At 35.0% G+C, this 22,515-nt stretch overlaps 1 protein-coding gene across 7 annotated transcripts in view; it reads left to right on the top strand.

Annotated features, from left to right (window-relative positions):
- The window catches only part of peo (pendolino), a 161,101-nt gene that overhangs the window by 43,238 nt on the left and 95,348 nt on the right, over positions 1-22,515 (top strand). For 6 of the 7 annotated variants that reach the window (XM_067128012.1, XM_067128018.1, XM_067128013.1 and 3 more), the window contains one exon: positions 4,892-5,175. In XM_067128012.1, coding sequence (XP_066984113.1) covers positions 5,155-5,175 — 21 coding nt within the window. In that variant the 5' untranslated portion in view covers positions 4,892-5,154. Of the gene's footprint in view, positions 1-4,891; positions 5,176-12,136; positions 12,204-22,515 lie in introns of those variants that run through there. The other variant, XM_067128011.1, reaches the window with a different exon arrangement.

The raw sequence follows: 22,515 nt of genomic DNA, 5'->3' as shown, positions 1-22,515 counted from the left end.
CTTCGAGGAGGTAATCTCCTTTCGTTGCGAACCGGAAGACCTCGGAGAGGGAACCCTCCTTCATTTGCGAACCGGAAGACCTCGAAGAGGTAATCCTGATTCAGTTGCGAACCGGAAGACCTCGAGGAGGCAATCTTCCTTCAACTGCGAACAGTAGGATCTCGAGAGGGCAATCCTCCTCCAGTTGCGAACCGGAGGACCTCGAAGAGGTAATCTCCTTTAGTTGCGAACCGGAAGACCTCGAAGAGGTAATCCTCCTTCAGTTGCGAACCGGAAGACCTCGAGGAAGTAATTTTCATTCGACGGGTGAAACGAATCAATAGTTATTACTATTTCTTCTTTCCTTATGTGGTGACTCACCGAGTCAAGTCTCTCTCTCTCTCTCTCTCTCTCTCTCTCTCTCTCTCTCTCTCTCTCTCTCTCTCTCTCTGCGAATGAGGGAGTGAAGTTTATTGCTCTTGAGGCGAAATATCGGTTTTCTTCTTTGAAGGGATTTCCTGTCGCACGGCCTCATTACAAGTTCGGTTTTGGAGGTGTGTTTTTTTTTTTTCTTTCTTCTTTTCTTTGCTCATTCTCGAGGTGTTTTTGCTTTTCTCGGTCGCCTGTATTTTTAGGAAAGTTGGTCACGCTTTTGTTTTTATTTAAGATTGTTTTTTTTATGTTTTATGTATATATATATATAACATTTATATGTACGATTATATAATATATATGTATATTTATTTATTTATTAATTATTTGTTTATTTATTTATATTTTTATATGTATATAATTTATATGCACAGACAGACAGACCTTTGAGTATTACTGTAGCTAAATCAATATGACACATTCCTGTAATTTATTAATGCATTACTATCCTGAATGACTACTACTACTACTACTACTACTACTACTACTACTACTACTACTACTACTACTACTACTACTACTACTACTACTACTACTACTAATAATAATAATAATAATAATAATAATAATAATAATAATAATGCACTCCAAACATCTTAACAGAACCTCAAGAATTGCAATGGGTTAATTAACACGAATAATCGTCGCATTTTAACATTTTCCATTTTCAACATTCAAAAAATTAACATTTTTCAAAACCCCAATGTCCGTCAGCCTTGCAACCAGCAATTGGAATTCCTCTTAGCCTTGAATATTTATTAGTTTCATCCTATCCCCCCCCCCCTCTTTCGGTTCTCACCAAGTGCGGGAGTCCCTTTGTTGCGTGGGCTCGTTCGCTGCACGCAATTGCCCTTGTAATGTCTTTGTGTGTTTTCTGTGTGTTCCCGATTTTTTTTTTTTTTACAATTTTCGTTTATAAAATATTAAAATGTATATATATTTATATTTTGTTTCTTCAGGATTTTCTGTTTCACTCTAAGTGTAGACCATTTTATATAGCCGGCTTATTATTTTATATACATAGACTTATTTTTGTGTGTTGTGTGTTTGCCGGGCTTTTTCTTTTTAGTACCTTTCGTATTTGAAGGTATCTTAATTTTTGGTGTTTTTAAGAATTTTCATTTTGGCTTTTAGTATAGATATTTTTTAGTCAACTGGTTTCTTGTTTATATATATATATATATATATATATATATATATATATATATATATATATATATATATATATATATATATATATATATATATACATATGTATATATATATATATATAATATATGTGTGTGTATATATATGTATGCAGTATATATACATATACTTATTTTTCAAGCAATTAATTTTTTTATTTGTTACATTTCTCTAATTGCCCTTTACACGTTATATCTTTATTTATCATTTATTCATATATTTTACTGATTTATCAGCAGTCTACTTTAACACTTATTTTTTTTACAGTATATTTCTCTCTCTCTCTCTCTCTCTCTCTCTCTCTCTCTCTCTCTCTCTCTCTCTCTCTCTCTCTCTCTCTCTCTCATGAATTAATACACCAACTTTTGGACACTTCTGTTAGTAAATTCACTTGTTAACTTTCCATTATGGAATGAGGTCGCATCCCATGCCCTTCTGTACCATTGCCTCGACCAGCCAAACGTGACTAACGACCAGGTGCTTATTGTACCACATCGGAAACCATGTCCCACTCATTGGTGGTCTGGTAACATGACCACAAAGTTCCTCATTGGGAGGGTGGATATCGTTCTCACCTAACACTCTGCTGGTCCCGCGTTCGATCCTCCAAACGGCCAATGAATTAGAGGAATTTATTTCTGGTGATAAAAATTCATTTCTCGTTATAATGTGGTTCGGATTCCACAATGAGCTGTAGGTCCCGTTGCTAGGTAACCAGTCGGTTCTTAGCCACGTAAAATAAATTTAATCCTTCGGGCCAGCCCTAGGAGAGCTGTTAATCAGATCAGCGGTCTGGTTAATCTAAGGTATACTTAACTTTTAACATATACTGTATATATATATATATATATATATATATATATATATATATATATATATATATATATATATATATATATGAGAGAGAGAGAGAGAGAGAGAGAGAGAGAGAGAGAGAGAGAGAGAGAGAGAGAGAGAGAGAGAGAATGAATCAGATCTCCAACAGCCAGCTTAATTACCCATCCATAAACCAAATGAATTGAAATTAGTTGCCAATGCCTGAGGCCGCATACGTAATCTCCTTTCATCTTTAATGACGTAACCCCTTCCTCCTCCTCCTCCTCCTCCTCCTCCTCCTCCTCCTCCTCCTCCTCCTCCTCCTCCTCCTCCTCCTCCTCCTCCTCCTCACTCCTTTTTGTTGTGTCTTCGCATACTCTGTGTTATCTCCATCCTAATTCTCGCCTGAATTGCATACTCTCTCTCTCTCTCTCTCTCTCTCTCTCTCTCTCTCTCTCTCTCTCTCTCTCTCTCTCTCCAGCTTGTATCCTAAAGTTCATAGTTCATAAGAGAACCATTACTCTGGTGCTATGAAGCTACTGGGCGTAACCTTTACAACAGATACGTAGTAATTGCTTTTATGATTTATCGTTATGGATCCAAGCTTAAATTGGGTCTTTTGTTTTGGAATTTGATGCTCTTGTTTTGTATGTGCTGTTTGTTTTGCTAGTGCAGTGTTTGTGATGCATAATATTTGTACGTTGTTGGTACTGCAGTTTTGGCGAGTATAAATATTAGCGGCCATAACCGGCAAGGATTACCTTTGACAAAAAGATTTAATGTTAGTTATTTAAGGTATTGATTTCATAATTGATACCTAGCTGTTGAGAATTTTCTTAATTTAAAATGTATTCTCTCTCTCTCTCTCTCTCTCTCTCTCTCTCTCTCTCTCTCTCTCTCTCTCTCTCTCTCTCGGGTCAACAACCTGGTCTCTGTTGACAGTCACAGCTACGATTGCTGAGAATGTAAAAAAAATTACGTCATTATTTACGTAATTTTTTAAGGAGAATTAATTTATACTAGTCTCCCCTTATTAATGTTATAAAGGACCCATTTTCTTTAATACTCCATATATGGGGAAACTACTTTATTTTTGTTACATGTATATCTTTATGAAGAGATTCATCCACTGCAAGACTAAAGCAAGGGCTGTCAGCCCTCAAGACCTGCCAACAGCACGTCCGCCCACAACACGCCCACGGGGCTAGTTACCCACGCCTTTAGAGAACGGAGAAAGGCTATTATGAACGCACACCACTCTAACCTGTATTTACCGGAACCATTAAGTCGATATTTGAAAACAAACGCAGACATTTTCCTTCGAGGAATATAACTATCAGGTTGATATATACTATATCCACCGTCTTTTTTTTAAAGGGTTTTGGGTTGTATTCAGAGGGTTGATAGAGGCTGTTTTCCCCTGGAGTCAAAATGCAATCTCTTTGGCGTTCGTTTTGTACTTAGATGCCAGTAGGTCATCCTTATGAGTTAGTCTCTAGAAATATTGGTGGGACTTTTTGTTTATTTATTTGTCAGCTTGTTTGTTTATGTTTAGCTGAAGTTTCCTTTTGCAGATTGGTGGTTTTTCTTGTTCCCAAAGAATGGTGCCATTTTATTTAATACAACTAACAGTAAGAGTTGTTATTATTATTATTATTATTATTATTATTATTATTATTATTATTATTATTATTATTATTATTAACAACAGGCTTCAGCTGAGGGAATCCTCATCCAACGGAGATGAAAACATTCATTAGATAATCTTAAACATTTCTCTCTCTCTCTCTCTCTCTCTCTCTCTCTCTCTCTCTCTCTCTCTCTCTCTCTCTCTCTCTCTCTCTCTCTCTCTCTCTCAGTGGTAATCGAACATAATCCAGCGTTGTGATTATAATCTGAAAACAATAATGAACGATTTTAGGACGAATATTGGGAGACAATAATGGATATAATGAACTTGATAATGAGGGTTTTTTCTTTTCTTGGTCATTTAATTTGTCGTGGGCGAAGTTGTAATTTTTGTAAATGTACGTTTTTAGTTATTGAGAAATCAAGTTTTATTTCTTCACTAACTATCTATGTATCTGTATATATATATATATATATATATATATATATATATATATATATATATATATATATATATATATATATATATATATATATATATATATATATATATATATCCATCCCTGAGTAATTCGCATTTCCTTACCCTAGGACCACCAAGGGTTTTAGGCTTAATGATACAGAGAAAAAGAAAATTGTAATTTTAATTGCCTACTTGGCTCTGTACCATAGAATTAGGTATGCAAATTATCACTCCTTTGCAATATTGGAATACGCCCTCCCATAATTTATGTAATGGTGTATATTTAACATCTATCGGCATGGTTCCTCCTACGTTATTATAATTATTTTCATTGTAGTTGTTATTACTTCAGCGATACTAATGATTTTATTTCTCGTTTTTCAGGTGTTTTTAAATGTCAACAATGCGAGAAACTATGTTTCCTTAAGTGTTGTGTGCCAGAAATTTCATTCGTTGTATTAAGGCATTAAAATTGACAGTTTTCTGATAATTCGTGATCAGATGTGTGTAAAAAGTCAGTAGAATTCTGAACAAGATATTGATTTAACAGTGAATTGGAAGGGGAACTCACCAACTCCGCAAAGTCCACGTTGGACCAGCTCATCTAAAATGAGCTAAGTCACCCCTGTCGACCGACATCACAGAAAATGGCTGCAGTCGCTCGAAAGGTGAGTACCCGTTTTCTTTAATGTTTTGATTTTATGGTAAACTAAGGTTAAGGGGATGATGAATGATCAGAAATCGCAGTTGTTTTTACATGCAAATTGTTTTTTTTTTTGTTTTTTTTTTAAATAGCTTTTGTAATCAGTTATCAGCGTATTTGGAAGGTAAGTTCGTTTATGAAGCTAAAAATATGGTCGATTAAAATGAAATAGTTTTGTAATTTGTTTAAAAACTGAATGGCAGTTTGTCTTAACATTTTCGAAGAGACATCAACAAAGATTTTCATTATTTAGACTTTTATTATATTTTCTCTGAATTAGTCATTTATCCTCGCCCTAAAACCCCGGATAGGACAACACAGTCATTGTAACCAAGAGTTAAAATCATCTTGCTACTTTACATACATAAAATGACAATAATCATTGTATCATTACTTGTTGACTTTTATCAAACGGAGCTCATTCCAGCCGGATATGACGTCATCTGACGTCGGTGATTTTGTGGACGTGGTGATTGCAGTGGTGGTTATTTTGGGAGCAGGAAATTGAGGAATCTCTCTCTCTCTCTCTCTCTCTCTCTCTCTCTCTCTCTCTCTCTCTCTCTCTCTCTCTCATACATTATATATATATATATATATATATATATATATATATATATATATATATATATATATAATGTATGTGTGTGTGTGTGTATAACTAAATCACGAAAATATGGAACGTGATGAATATATAAATAAAGACAAAATCCACGAAGGAAAGAGAAACAATGGAGTGCTGCTAGGCCTTTCGACTTGTCGTCCTTTACTTTTTATATTATATATATATATATATATTTTATATATATGTTTATAAATTTATATACATATATATATTATATATATATATATATATATATATATATATATATATATATATATATATATATATATATATATATATATCTAACACGCTATTGCCAGCGTGTTCTATCAGTAGAAGAGGGAAAGTGTGTCACACTAATCTCACGGTGCATAAACATGTTTATCTCCCTGATTGTAGGGAAGTCGGTCATCTCTTTTGCCATAATTCTTTCAAATTATCTTTTTTATGTATTTTTTTATCTTCTGCTCTTTTCTTACGTTGCAGTATTTGGATAATGGAGGGTTTCTTTTTTGTGTCTTCGTGAGTTATTTTTATCAGATATGTCAGCAGATATTGAGAGTGTACGTGAATTTATGTGTAAGTGATTGTCCGTTATTTGAGAATTTGAGGTTCTCTCTACCTTCCTTGAAACGCTTGGTCCATCTACAAACTGTTCTTTTGTGAGGGGGCAGCATCCCCATAAACATGTTGCAAAGCATCAATGGTCTGAGAAGATTTCCAGTCGAGGTTTGTTAAGAATTTGATTTTAGCTCTCGTTTCAAAGTTGTCCTTTTCCGCGCTGCTAAAAGAGCCTTTCTTTTCAAGACGCCTTAACAACACACAACAGCTGGTGTACTGATAATGAGTGGACTTGAACATAGGTACTGTCTAATGTTGGCTACTTGTTTAAACAGATTTGTGCTCGAGTGAATTCAAGGACTTGTGAAATATGGGGAGTGTAGCAGAATTTTTTAACTCACCCTCGCATATATATACGAGTATATACTGTATAACAGTATATATATTTATATGTAAATATGTATATATATAAATGTATATATATATATATATATATATATATATATATATATATATATATATATATATATATATATATATATATATATATATATATATATATATATATATATATATATATTTATATATTTAAATAGGTATTTTAAATCTACTTTTCATGTAACCATTAGATATCAGTTTTACGTTTTACGTACGTGTACAGATGTGCTTTACGTAGCTCAGGATATGGCGTAGTAAAAGATTAAATTTCAGAGAGAGAGAGAGAGAGAGAGAGAGAGAGAGAGAGAGAGAGAGAGAGAGAGAGAGAGAGAGAGAGATGAACTGGGAGTTCTTACTGCAGAAGAAACAGTAGATAATATGCTGCGTTTCGGTATGGTGACTACACGAAGAACACATGCGAATATAATCCTTATTACATGGCTCCTTAAGGACGAATATAGCAAGCCTTCGACATCTTATGAACAAAGACGTTAAACTAAGGGATTATGATTCTTATCGTATGAATTAATAAAGGTCATATTGAAGTTATCAGTTGGAGAATTAACTTTTACGGTAGGGGAAGGGACATTCAGCTTTATAGCCGTGGTAATTAAGGTCGTGTTTTGCTTTATAGGGAGTAACGGTGCGCTCATTGATATGTCGCATATTCAGGTTGACTGTCGTGGGAAACATCATCATCAAGAAGAACAACAACAATGGTCACAACAGTTTATAAGAGTATGAATGGTGATGACGTCACCGTTACCCTTTGAAGGAATGGGCTGTCAGTAAAGATTAGTAGATTTAATGATAGTTTTAATGAAATAAAGAAATATGTTTGTTGACTGGAAATCATCTGGCAGGAAGACTGACTTGTCTCTCTCTCTCTCTTTCTCTCTCACACAATATTATATATATATATATATATATATATATATATATATATATATATATATATATATATATATATATATATATATGTATATATATGTATATATATGTATATATATATATATATGAATATATATTACATATTCATTACATACATATATACATGCATCCAGTTGCAATTGCAAAACCTATCAGCGCAATTGCAAATTGAGTTCTGTCATTATCTCATCAACTATCTTGCTTTTGGTATAATTTCGATCAATTTACATCGCTATTTTCATGAAGTATCGATGTTAGACATATCTTATTACATCGTCAGCTTCGTATCCAAGGACATGATGAAATAATTTTATGTGTTGCGAAAGCATTTAATGTGAAGGACACCCATTAACAATGGCAAAAACAGAAATACAACTTCGTCAGATATTTTCAACCTCAAAAAATGATATCCGGGAAAGCCCCGACATTGTTCTTATGCCCAAAAAGGTCACTTTTGCCATTTCTCTTTTTGCTTTGTCGAAGCAGAATTATTTTTTACGGGAAATAGATATTTTTATGATTTGAATTGACTGTTGTGTTATGTTGTGACCGTGTAGAATTTGTTTTTAAGGTATGCGGTTGTTTTTATAAGGCGTTTTTGATTTCTGTAAGTGTTGTGTTTATATGGCACTGATGTTTAGTTATTAAGTATTTTTCAAATACAGTTTTAAAGAAGTATGCCTTGATTGCTAGTGATATGTCTGCGTTTAAATTTGTGTGTGTGTGTGTAAATTATATTTTCAGAAATTATTGCAGACATATCTCTGATTTTTAATCATTCCAGATATATATATATATATATATATATATATATATATATATATATATATATATATATATATATATATTAGAGGATATTTATAATATAAACGTGATTGATGAATTAAGAAAAGATTAAGTTATTGCTGGAGTTAACACATTCTTATGAAGAACCTTCACAGAACAAGGATACTCACACGTTAGAGAGAGAGAGAGAGAGAGAGAGAGAGAGAGAGAGAGAGAGAGAGAGAGAGAGAGAGACAAACAAACGCAAAACAGGATAGCTATGACGGACCAGAATGACACTGTGACTGTTAGGGACAAAATTTCCCATTAAAATAGACGGGTCTGTAAAAAAAAAAAATTAATTACTTTAGCGGACTTTTTGTCTGATGTCTGTTAACGTAAAACGATTCATTATGATGGACTCCAGAGGTTGGGTATAAAAAAAAAAAGCAAAAAAATACAAAAATTCTAAATAAATTATAAAAAAACAATCGCTGTAACGGAATCTGATGATGATTCAGATATTATGTGGTCTGTCTTCTTTCGCAGTGAGTCAAGTGTGACATTCAGGTCTTCTTATTATTATTTTTTTTTTAATATTTGAAAAAGAATTTTATAAGAAAATTTTAAAGTTTACGCCCTGCTGGTTTTCGTAAAGGCCCAACCCCTCCACTCTCTCTCTCTCTCTCTCTCTCTCTCTCTCTCTCTCTCTCTCTCTCTCTCTCTCTCTCTCTCTCTCTCTCTCTCTCTCTCTCTCAGCTTATTTATAAGTTCATTTCATTATTGATATTATTGTGAGTATTATGATGATGATGATGATGATGACTACGAGGTAAAGGATATGACTCTCTCTCTCTCTCTCTCTCTCTCTCTCTCTCTCTCTCTCTCTCTCTCTCTCTCTCTCTCTCTCTCTCAGCTGGCTTAACAGATTCATTTTCATTATGATTGTCGTGAGTATTATGATGATAATGACTACAAGCTGAAGGATTCTCTCTCTCTCTCTCTCTCTCTCTCTCTCTCTCTCTCTCTCTCTCTCTCTCTCTCTCTCTCTCTCGTGTAAAGTAATTCGAATTTTCCAATATTCGCTCCACTTGTTGTTTTTATTGTCGAAACTGAATGAATTTCCGGGAAACGCGGCAGTTTCTCTGTTGGCATGCCAGGCCTGCGGTTTGTATACAAGGCCTTTGTGGTTGTGTATGTATGTTTGTGTGTGTGTGTGTTTGTGTGTATGTGTGTTTGTGATGTAAGGCATTCCATTTTGCATGTGTTATTATATAACCACTGCATAGCTTACAAATGTAAAACATAACTTAATCATGATGTGTGTGTTTGTAATGTATGTTTATATGTATATGTGTATGTGTATGTTTATGTATATATATATACACACACACACATATATATATATATATATATATATATATATATATATATATATATATATATATATATATATATATATATGTGTGTGTGTGTGTATATATATGTGTTTATAATGTATGTTTTGTAGAGTCACTGTATATCGAATGAATTATTACGTACATGTTTGCATGCAGAAAAGTGGTAATGTGTGTATGGGTGTATAAAGATTTGCTTGCATGCATAAGTGCTCTTGATGAATTTGTCCCTGTCCCACAAAAAAACATTTCCCTTTAAAAATCTCTGCATGAAGGGAATTACGTGAGTCAGGGTTGTAAATGGGTATTATATTTGAAAATCTCATTTACGAAATTATTGATTTTCAGTAAAGTTTGCTTTTACTGTCAGTTTCAGTTTCCGCGCTGAATGACCTTATAGGTCCCAGTGCTTGGCCTTTGGCCTAAATTCTATATAAAATTCAATTCAGTTTACTGTAGTTTGGAAATGTGTAAGATTATTTTTTTCAGTAAGTCTTTTTTTTTTTTTTAAGAGAAATCTAGTATGCATTTGTCGACCTTAACAGTGAATGAGTGGTCAGCTCTCTCTCTCTCTCTCTCTCTCTCTCTCTCTCTCTCTCTCTCTCTCTCTCTCTCTCTCTCTCTCTCTCTCCGAAATTTGTCAGAAATATGGTGAAACATGTGATCTCTCTCTCTCTCTCTCTCTAAAGTTTGTCAGAAATACGGTGAAACGTGTGATAGCTACTTGAAGCGCCATTGAAGTCCCTGATGCCTTTGTTTCAAAGCTTTGTTTGTATTGTAGTGTTTTGCAGGAGTAAGAGTTCCTCAAAGCCGAAGGTCAGTGATTGGTAAAATAAATTCTCAATTCATTGCAAAAGTATATTTTCCTTGTATCAAAACTATAACTCCCTGTGGCGCAATTATTTAATTTACTTTTTCCAAAGTGGAAGTTTGGGGTTAAGCCAAAATCCTGTTTTTTCACTGGAATAAAATGAATTTAGGAAACGTGATATTCATATTTTTTAAAATTTCAAGTTATTTCAGGCACATTATATTTCGTAATATGAAGTTAACTTAAAAATAATTTGTTTCTTAAAACGTGTTTGTCTTAGCGAGAGTGAAAGTCTGGGATGGTTGATTGATTAATTGCTCCTCACTTTTACGCTGCCTTGTTTCGTGAATGGAAAGTAGTGGTTTCGTTTTTTTTTTTTTTTTATTTAAATAGTGATCGTTGTGACAATGGCAGATGCCATAGTAAGAATACTCCATTATTGATTTAAGACAAAGTATTAGAACGCTCTTTGCAATTTTAAAGCCCTTATTGTTAGTTTAACCTAGCATTCTCGCCAGCTCGTGAAGTGTGTATTAAAAAAGCTTTGAAATGATTAAAATAATAGTACTGTACATTATTTTTGTGTGTGTGATCAAAACGTGAATTGGATAGACCGTAGACTTTACGAAAGTTAAAGGCTTCATATTATTGTTGTTATATCTTTTAAAGCGTCGCATATGTTGAGCTATATGTGAAAGAAATATTTGCCAGAATGTCAAGGGAAACATTTTTAATCTTTTTTTATCTTACTAGTTTTAAGTCATTATTTTATATTTCATTATTATTTTTATTCATAATTGACAGCCATTTGATACATTTCCAACCGTAAAAGTTTAATGTATTTTGTACCGTTGTTTTAAAGTCCTGTGCAGACAATAGCACAGACATTTGTCGTTGGTTCCTATAATCTCCCTTCTTTGAAGAGGCGTGACTGTCTCTTTCCTTAGTTAAGTGTCCACGTTTTTTTCTATCAGGTATGGGATTGTTAAGGCTAATGGATTGCCCGTCCCAACGGCCTCTGGATTAACATTGGAATGCTTCAGTATCTTTTGGGCAGTTAGGTGGCTTATACTATAGATCTTTTTGTCAGCGTTTAACGGGCGTAGAAAGAAGAAGAAGAAGAAGAAGAAGAAGAAGAAGAAGAAGAAGAAGTAGTAGTAGTAAAGGTAGAAGAGAAAACAAGAGGAAGAGTGTTAGGAAGAGAAGGAACAAAGAGATTGAGGAGGAGAAGGAAGAAGATGGAGGAGGAGGAGGAGGAGTAGGAGACGGGGTGGAGGAGGAGGAGGATTAAAGGTAGGAGAAAACAAGAGGAAGAGGGTTAGGAAGAGAAGGAATGAAGAAGTTGAGGAGGAGGAGGAGGAGGAGGAGGGAGACGATGGGGAGGATGTGGAGGTGGAGGTGGAGCCAGTTGGCTCTCGAAGGCAGTCTGTCGCGGCGACGTGAGGTGGACGGAAGGGCTTGAAAAGTTTGTGCGTGTTTGTGACGTCGATGTGGTTGTGCTCCGTGTATACGCAGTTCTCGCTGTTTGTGATCGTTTGTGCGTGTTGTAATTATAATACAGTTTGTGTTGTGATTTTGTGCAGGATTGTATTCGGTGATTATATACAGTACTGTATAAAATACAGTGATCGGTATGGTATGTGGATTAATATAGTGTTCATGATTATAAAACAAGTAAACAGTGCGCCGAAACTTCGGCGCAATCGAGTTTCATGTACAGCGTATAATGCAGTATAAAATTTCAGCCACGGCCCATAAGACTCTTCGCTGCTGCCCATGAAACTCAGCCACGGTCCGGTGGTGGCCTGTGTTGTTGGTACCTATAGCGGTGCCAGAACTACGATTATGTCTAAATGTAACTTAAATAAAATAAGAACTACTGAGGCTATAGGGCTGCAATTTGGTAAGTTTGATGATTGGAGGCTGGATGATCAACATACCATTTTGCAGCCATCTAGACTCAGTAGCTTATAAGATGTGAGGGCGGACAGAAAATGTGCGGACGGACAGACAACGCCACCTCAATAGTTTTCTTTTACAGAAAACTAATAATACGCTATTGTTATGATTAATACACTGTTTTGTCTAAAATACAGTATTTTGATGACTAATACAGTATTGTAGCCTTCGCCTTGTGAAATTTCAGCACCACAGAGGATTTAATTTAGCAATAATGTATGATTCATTACGACACTGCAGCGTTCGGAATACTTATGCTCTGAGCTGTTGAAATTTTATGTAGTGCAATTGACGCCTGTTAAAACTTGGATGTTATTTTATTTTGTTTGTTAATTGATCAATTTCTTTTATGTGGTTATACTGTTACACTATGGACTTGATACACTATACTCTATTACTTGTCTTATATATTTGACTTATTTTTTTTCTATTTGTTGTTATTGATTAGTATTTCTACGTAGTATTTATTTATTAATTATTCTTACCTGACAGTTACTGAGATTGATTAATTTACATGAAGTTTTTACCGTTCATAAATCTTTGATTCAAGCCCATTTTTATGTAATATAAAATTGTGGTCTGTTTAACTTGTTTCTTATAAAAGAATCTTTAACCAATAACAACCACTACAAGAAAAGAAGAAAAGTATTAATGGTATATTGTTTATATTATGTGAGGTTTTCCCCCAAGTCTGTATTTAGTTTTGTATGTAACTATTCTAAGAAATAACCTGCCACATAACAGCTATTTCTAAAAAAAAAAAAAAGTAATGAAATCCTTTCAAGTTCTGTTGTAGTAAAAAATAACCTTCGACCACGTAGCAACTATTTCTTCAAAAAAGACAATGAAAACCTTCCAATATCTTGAGTGGCAAAAAAATAACCTTCGGCCACATAGCAACAGTTTCTTAAAAAAAAAGACAATACGAAACCTTACAATTTCTTTTGTGTCAAAGCCAGTCATTCACAGCAAAGGCCTAATGGACTTGTTCTGCCAAGCCTATCGGATAACCTCCCTGTAGTCTGATACGCCTCGTTCCCGTTCTGTTCACTTGGTCTCCTCGATTGGAAACTCTGGCGGATCCAGAAATAGCTCCTGAGGAACTCCACCACTTTGCCCAACGGGGTGTGAGATTGGTGTGATGATTTTGATTGTCTAGGTTTCTGGAAATGATAGAGAGATTTGTCGTGTCTTTCAACTGCCAATCCGTTCCAGCTCTCATCTTCAGCCGGCTCCAGGAGCTGGTGATTCCAGCAACAGTTCCTTGGGTACTTTTCCACAGTGGCATTTCCTGCTCTTGTCTTCAGTCTGCTTGAGGAACCTGTGATTCCAGAAACAGTTTTTAGTTACTTGAGGAACTGATGATTGCAGACAAAGTTTCTTGTTACTGGAGGAACTGGTGATTCCAGTTCATCGTTACTTGAAGAACAGATGATTCCAAAAACAGTTCCTTGGCCACTTGGCCATAGTAGTATTCTCAGCTCTCATCTTTAGTCGGACGGAGGAACTGGTGATTCCAGAAATCGTTCCCTGGGCACTTTGGAGGAATGTTGATTCCAGAAACGGTTCCTTGGGCACTTTCCTACAGGTTCATTTCCAGCTGTCGCCGCCAGTCGACTTGAGGAACTGGTAATTCCAGGATCAGTTCTTTGGGCACTTTGGAGGAATGGGTGATTCCAGAAACAGCACCTTGGGTACTTCAGAGCGACTAGTGGCTCCAGCAACATACCTTTTTTAGCACTTTAGATGAACTGTTGATTCCAGAAACAGTTTCTTAGGCACTTTAGAGGAACTGTTGATTCCAGAAACAATTCCTTAGGGACTTTGAAGGAACTGTGACCCAGAAACAATTACTTAGGGACTTTGAAGGAAATGTGATCCAGAAACAGTTCCCTAGACACTTCTACTACAGTGGCAATCCAAGGCATGTCTTCTTTTAGGCTCATTCATCCTAAAAATGTCGTTTGAGATATCAGTGTAAAATTACGTTTTCCATAAGCAATCCTTCTATTCAGTCAGATGCTTACTAACTTTCAATAATTTTCTTAACATTTTTGTGTTGATATTGTCGAGGAATATATTTATTTTAACCCTTCATTCTTTCACGTCACGTACAGTAGCTTTCTCCTCATTACCCATGTCATTGTCGTGTTTATAGTTTCAACTAGATAATATGCAGATATCTATTTATTTACGTATTTTTCTAATCACTTCATCCTTCAAGTCACCGATACAGAAACTTTCTCCACCCATTATTGCTTGTTATTTTAAGTGTGCTGTTTCAAGTACTGATCTCTCTCTCTCTCTCTCTCTCTCTCTCTCTCTCTCTCTCTCTCTCTCTCTCTCTCTCTCTCTCTGAATAGTTTTCCTTACTTGAGGCACAGTTTCTGCAGCTGCTCTCGAAAGTAAGGGGACCTTTCAAGCCTTTGTTTCAAGGTAATGGTTCGCATGGCCACAGCATTTCATTATGTTTGGTTGGTTCATATTAAGCCACCCTTACCCTTACCTTTACCTTAAGGCAAGGTGGTAAGGTGTAGAAGGTTGTGGGAGGGCTGATGTGGACCTCGGGATTCTGTTTCAGGAGCGTGATTCCATGTAAGTCATCCATATCTTGTTTAATTTGGTTACTGACCAAACAGGTTTTGGGTTTGTTATATGAAACGGCAAATGTTTGGGAAGTTTGCTGCACAGGGGTGGTCAGTGATTTATATGGAATAAAGGGGTTTATGTATTTTATGTATATATATATATATATATATATATATATATATATATATATATATATATATATATGTGTGTGTATATATATATAATGTATATATAAATTTATCAGATTGCCTAGAACCTGACTTGGTACAAAAAGTACTTAGTGTAGACTTCCATCATGAGAGAGAGAGAGAGAGAGAGAGAGAGAGAGAGAGAGAGTTTGTATAGGTGATCATTATACAGTTATATAAACGAGTGGATTTGAGTTCTGAGAAGAGAGTATGTACAGCTAATAATTATACAGTTACATAAGCAAGCGCATTTGAGTTCTTAGAGAGAGAGAGAGAGAGAGAGAGAGAGAGAGAGACTGTGCTGCTATAGTTTCCCCTTCCCTTTGTCAAGGTAATCGCGGAGTGACGTGTGTGTGTGTGTGTGTGACAGAGGGAAAACCTTTATCGTTGAAGGTTACTTGGACTGCCATCATCGGTTCTCTCTCTCACGTCAGGTTTAGAACATATCTCTCTCTCTCTCTCTCTCTCTCTCTCTCTCTCTCTCTCTCTCTCTCTCTCTCTCTCTCTCTCTCTCTCTCTCTCTCTCTCCATTTCAACATTGTTTCGTAGCATATACCTATGACTGGTTTTAAACCAAGGACATAGTCTTCATTTGTTTTTTTATACATTTCAATAAAATTTAGGCCTCCTGTGACCCACTACCGCTTGCACCAGACAGGTTACTTATCTTGCTAAAACTGCTCCCTTTCATTGTCCAAGAAACCCTCCCCGTAGGGATTCAGTGCCGCCAGTGCACCTTGTGCGGTGCACTGTAGGCATTACTGAAGGTTCTTTGCAGCATTCCTTTGGCCCCTCGCTGCAACCCCTTTCGTTCCTTTTACTGTACATCCTTTCATATTCTCTTTCTTCCATCTTACTTTCCACCCGCTCCTAACAACTGATTCGTAGCGCAACTGCTTTGAGGTTTTCCTCCTGTTACACCTTTCAAACCTTTTACTGTCAGTTTCCGTGTCAGCACTGAGTGATCTCATAGGTCCCAGTGCTTAGCCTTTGTCCTGAATTCTATATTCAATTCAATTCAATAGAAAAGAAACCCAATGCAAATATTAACTTGCATAGCGAAGGGGGAAACTGACACAGGCTGTTAAGTTTCTTAATTATCACTTAGAAGATTCACTTAGATTCTGCGGTTTTGAGAAAGGCTTTCGCGTCATCTACTCTAATTTGAATATCTAAATTGTTGGCCATGTCATTAACGTATAATTACAATCCCCAAAGCGAGTTTAAGAGTACCGTGAAGTATACATTTCATCATTCATGTTTGTGCTGCAGAAACAGAGAAGGGCTGCAGAAATGATTCCGTATTCTGGATGTAGATGGCGTTGAAGGCCTTGTGGAATGGGTTTGTCTCTCGAGTTCCTAACCTTTGATTATAATATATTAGGTATTTTGCTGGTTTATGGGATTATCAAGGCAAGGGACTTTTTCCTGAGGTTCTGGGTTTCAGGAATGATGTTAATTGGTTTTTGAAGCCATAGAAATTGAGTTTGCATGCATACATACATACATAAATACTGTTATGATAATTATATTGTGTAGTTTTGAAACTAGTTATATAAAGACGCATTTTCGTCTAACTTCTCAACGCTTCTAATGTGGAGAAAATTGTTTCATTATGGATTAAACCTTGTGGGGGTGGGAGTTAGTGTCGTCAGTGCACCTCATGCGGTGCACTGTAGGCATCACTTAAGGTTCTTTGCAGCGTTCCTTCCTCAGGCCCCTAGCTGCAACCCCTTTCGTTCCTTTTACTGTACCTCCTTTCATATTTTCTTTTTTACATCTTACTCTTTACCGTCTCCTAACAGTTGGTTCATAGTGAAACTGCGAGGTTTTCCTCCTGTTACACCTTTCAAACCTTTTACTGTCAATTTCCGTTTCAGCGCTGAGTGACCTCACAGGTCCCAGTGCTTGGCTTTTTTTTTCTTTAGTCTAAATTCTATATTCAATTCAGTTCTTATGGATTAAACAAGCTCATTCATTTCTGAGCCTGCTCCCAAAATCCTTGATAACTTCCGTCTCCTGTCGAGTTATGCAATGGTGCAATTTGCTGTCATTTCTGGTTGTCCTGTCGCGTGAATTATAAGTAAAACGACGGGAAGTAGATATGACAGGAAAGTACTGTCAAGTGTAGAGATTGGGAGAATTTATTTGAGACCAAGGGAAACGCGATTGGCCAAATTGCCAAAGGTAAATTTCTTGTTTGGGAGAGAAATTTGGAAAAAAAATTAGAAAAGGTAATAAAATTATTTAGGTGACTGAAGGCCCATCAGTATTTTGTTAGATTTTGATATTTTTTGTTAAAAGCTTGTTCTTATAGAGTGGTCTTTTAATGTCTGGCCTTGCACTGTCTACATAGCATCATAATTCGCGATTGGCCAAATTGCAGAGGTAAATTTCTTGTTTGGGAGAAATATATATATATATATAAAGGCCCATATATTTTGTTAGATATGATATATATATATATATATATATAGCATCATATATATATACACATATATATATATAGGTATAGATATATATCATTTATTTATATAGTATATTATATACTATATATATATATATATATATATATATATATATATATATATATATATATATATATATATATATATATATATATATATAATATGTATATCCATGGCCTTTCATCCTTCCATTCAGTGATTATGAGAAATTACCAACCACAGTAAACCGCTATGTTTCATTACCGTTTGAATTGTTATGGCTTGCTCTTGAGCAAGAGCCGGTGGTGCCATATACCTTGCCTTATTTTTTTTTCTCTTTTTGCTTTTTTTTTTAATTTGTAGTTTTGATCCAAAATAGGGGACTAATTGGATTAAAAAGTGTTTTGGCGATGCGTTTAATCTTGTAAATACACAGGAGGATGTAATAGAATATTCTGGAAATGAAGAGCATGAGTTATCAATTTTTCCCAAAGTCACCTCTCTCTCTCTCTCTCTCTCTCTCTCTCTCTCTCTCTCTCTCTTCTCTCTCTCCTGTATATTGGTTTTATGTTTGCGAATTGTACGTTATCAGCAGATCATTGAACATTCTCTCTCTCTCTCTCTCTCTCTCTCTCTCTCTCTCTCTCTCTCTCTCTCTCTCTCTCAATTTTTTTGTTTCAATTTGCCGGGTTGGAACCGCAATGAAGACGTAAAATTCCCATGTCATTGAAAATCTCTCAAAATTCTCTTTAAAAGTGGTTTTAGATTCTGCCATTTTGCGGTATTCTTGAAGTATTCTTTTGTGATGTAAATTCTGGAAGGTCTGTTGTTTGAAAACGTGCCTGTATGCGTTGTTGTTGTTGTTGTTGTTGTTGTATTATAACACACACAACATTCGTTTGTATGTATACATTGATTGTTCTATTACCATCTCGTTGTATTTTACTTTAACGCAACGGAGACAGTAACTAAATACGCAATGTTTTGGCTCCAGACTCTGGCTTGTAAATTTCATTGACTGATTGATCGGTTTGATGTAACCTGGCGTTGCAACAATTTTGGTCATCGACGCCGGGGGTGATAAATTGACGGATTTCTTCCCGGCCACCTGAAAATCTGTGGAAATTTACCAGTCATTTTATATCTCTCTCTCTCTCTCTCTCTCTCTCTCTCTCTCTCTCTCTCTCTCTCTCTCTCTCTCTCTCTCTCGTTCGTGTATATTGGTTGTTTTATGTCATCGAATTGTATATTATCAACAAATCAGTGAACACCTCTCTCTCTCTCTCTCTCTCTCTCTCTCTCTCTCTCTCTCTCTCATGTATAATGGTTGTTTTACGTCATCGAAGTCATCGAATTGTATATTGTCAGCAAAGCAATGAACCCCCATATCTCTCTCTCTCTCTCTCTCTCTCTCTCTCTCTCTCTCTCTCTCTCTCTCTCTCTCTCGTGTATATTGGTTGTTTTACGTTATCGAATTACTGTATATGTTATCAACAAACCAACTCTCTCTCTCTCTCTCTCTCTCTCTCTCTCTCTCTCTCTCTCTCTCTCTCTCTCTCACACACACACAATTGTTGTTCGGCTATAGCTGTTGCGCGGACGTTGTCTCAAGGTTGTTCGTCCACTTTTGCCGTAATTGTTCAGAAAATCCAGAGAATCTCGTGGAAAAATTCACATTTTTATCTGAAATTCGTATGAGGGATGGTGGCTGCAGTGTGGTTTTGAATTTTCATTCTGTATATTATGGACTTTTTCTGAGATTTATTTTATGTGTCTATCTATCTATCTATCTATATGTCTGTCTGTCTGTCTGTACGTACATTTTGTGTGTGTGTGTATATGTATATGTATATATATATATATATATATATATATATATATATATATATATATATATATATATATATATATATATATATATATATATTAACTTTATCACATACACAATTGTTCCTGCATTAGTAGAATTACTAAAAAGGCAGTTGGATGGTGGAGTTTTATTCAAAGGAAATACAAGCTTTCTTGGACAAACAGTCCACATTATCAAATATCCGTACGGATACTTGATAATGTGGACTGTTTGTCCAAGAAAGCTTGTAACTTTTTGAATAAAAACTCCATTAGATACCATCCAGTTTGAATGATTTAGTAATATATATATATATATATATATATATATATATATATATATATATATATATATATATATATATATATATATATATATATATATTACACATATTTGCCTGAGGAGAGGCAGTTTGGTCTTTGAAATATAGCCTTTATTTTCCACAATTTGGTGTTTCTATGGGCTCTTTATATTTATATTTATATATATATATATATATATATATATATATATATATATATATATATATATATATATATATATATATATATTTATTTATATATATAATGCATGTGAATATATATGTGTATATATATATATAAGTATATATATATTTCATATTTATTTATATTTATTTATTATATACTGTATGTATTGTGTTCTATGTATCTGCTACACATTCATCAGTCAGTGCTCTTTCCCGTATAGTCCTCATACTAAGGTAAACCGCTAAACCAGGTACCTGTGAAACAATCACTTTTACTAATCCAGACCAGAGACAAAAGTCTTCAGTCCAGAGAAGCCAATCGCACCGTCTCTGCTCGCTCTCTCGTCGTGGAGAACGCAACCATTTACGTTACGCTCGAGGTCCTATTAGTCGTAGTCAGTTGGTCACACCGTCACACGTTCGGCTGTTACTTCTGTTACTTCCATTGCGTCACACTTCGTCACACTCATGCACTGCTAAGCACAGTTTCCTGGAGTCATTTTTGAAAGATTGGAGTCTTGAGAAAGAAGTAGTTTTATTTTATTTTTATTTTTTTATCGATTGGCGCCCCGTGTGTCGTCTGCTGCGTTTGGACGGCGAGTGAGGGAGGGTTAGCCATCTGGTGGCCAGAGTACGAAGGTGGGTGCGTTCGAGCTAAGATGTTTTTGTGGCGGGTGCGTTTGAGTGTCGTCCTTTTTATATAAAACTGCCGAGGAACTGATTGCAAAAGCGTTTTTTTTTTTTTTAATTTAGTGTGTCATTAAAGCTTTTAGTATGTCATGTTGCCTTCTGTTGGTTTTTTGCAAAAAAATTTTTATATTTAATTATATATGATGAAACTTTAATGAACCATTTTTTAATGTATTTATTACGGTTTTTATTTTCATCTTTTTTAATATTGTTGTATTCTGTACTTACTATTTTTATACTTATTTTTCAACTTTTTATATTTTTGTGTCATTCACTTTCTATTATATTTATCTAACCCTTAATTTTTAATTCCCAACATAAACCTTTCATTTTACATTTGTATGCTGATTATATATTTAAATTAAAAACGATGAAAATACAACCTTCATATACGTCCCTAGAGCTATTTCATAACAACAGCGGACAGCAGAAACCCAACTTGAAATAAGAGTAACATTATACGTGGAGTACAATTTTTTTCTTTTCTCGAGTACTAAGTAACCGGTTGAGTAACTGAACTCCACAGAGAGAGAGAGAGAGAGAGAGAGAGAGAGATCCATTTTATCCACTCTTAATTAGGTAAAGAATTACAGCCTTTTTTGCGTAAATGTGAGAAAATTCTCTTAGTCTTAATTTTAATTTTAACGGAAAATTGGAAAGCTCTTGTATTCCAGAGTTTCTCAATAAGGAAACGACAATCCAGAATTCTCTTAGTAATTTATATTAATTTTAAATGACACATTACTTATTTCGTAATAAGTTTCACTGGAAGCAGAATTCCTCTGTATAGAGTTGTTATTGACTGATGAGGACGGCAGTGGGTCACTGTGAGGCTTGAGAGCCCGTGGAGGAAGAGAGGAGTTATCATTGTTCTTGTTGTTGTTGTTGTTGTAGTAATAATAGTTGTTGCTGGTTGTTTGTTGTTTTTAAAAAGCGAGACGTCACTCTGTTACCGGGATTGATTTTTGAAAAACCCTGCCTTTATATTACCAGTTCCAAATGCATTTATATATTTTTACATATTTTTATTTATTGTAATCTGGATAAAATCCCATTTTATACTCGTCCTTCTCTTTGTATTTTGTTTTACATTTTGTTTCCCCAGAAGATTTTATTCCGAGAAGCAATTCCAAGAAGTATGAGAATTTTGGTTGTCTTTTTAATGTCGAGTTATATTACATTCAGTAGTTTCTTGTTGGCAATTTACATAGTGCTGGTATTTTCTGTTTATTACGGTATATATCCACTTATAAAGTCTGCTAAGTCACTGGGCTTTTGTGTATTTCAGTTTTGTTTCACTTGTTAGTATTATGCGTATTCATTATGTACATAGTATTCATGCATACAAATGTGCAATGAGTATGTATAGTAGTGGAGTTTTATGTGTATCTTTTTGCAAAAATTTCACAGTAAGAAAAGAAGTTATACATACATACATACATACATACATACATACAATGCTATGCATCCCTTCTTGTTGATACTTTATTGACTTAATTTCATCATATACCACAGAGATATTCAAAGGCATGCTTTTGTAAGTCTGAGAGAGAGAGAGAGAGAGAGAGAGAGAGAGAGAGAGAGAGAGAGAGA

This window comes from Macrobrachium rosenbergii, chromosome 26, assembly GCF_040412425.1.
Source record: "Macrobrachium rosenbergii isolate ZJJX-2024 chromosome 26, ASM4041242v1, whole genome shotgun sequence".
In the NCBI taxonomy this organism is placed as follows: Eukaryota; Metazoa; Arthropoda; class Malacostraca; order Decapoda; family Palaemonidae; genus Macrobrachium; species Macrobrachium rosenbergii.
This window is presented reverse-complemented; position numbering and strand designations above follow the sequence as displayed.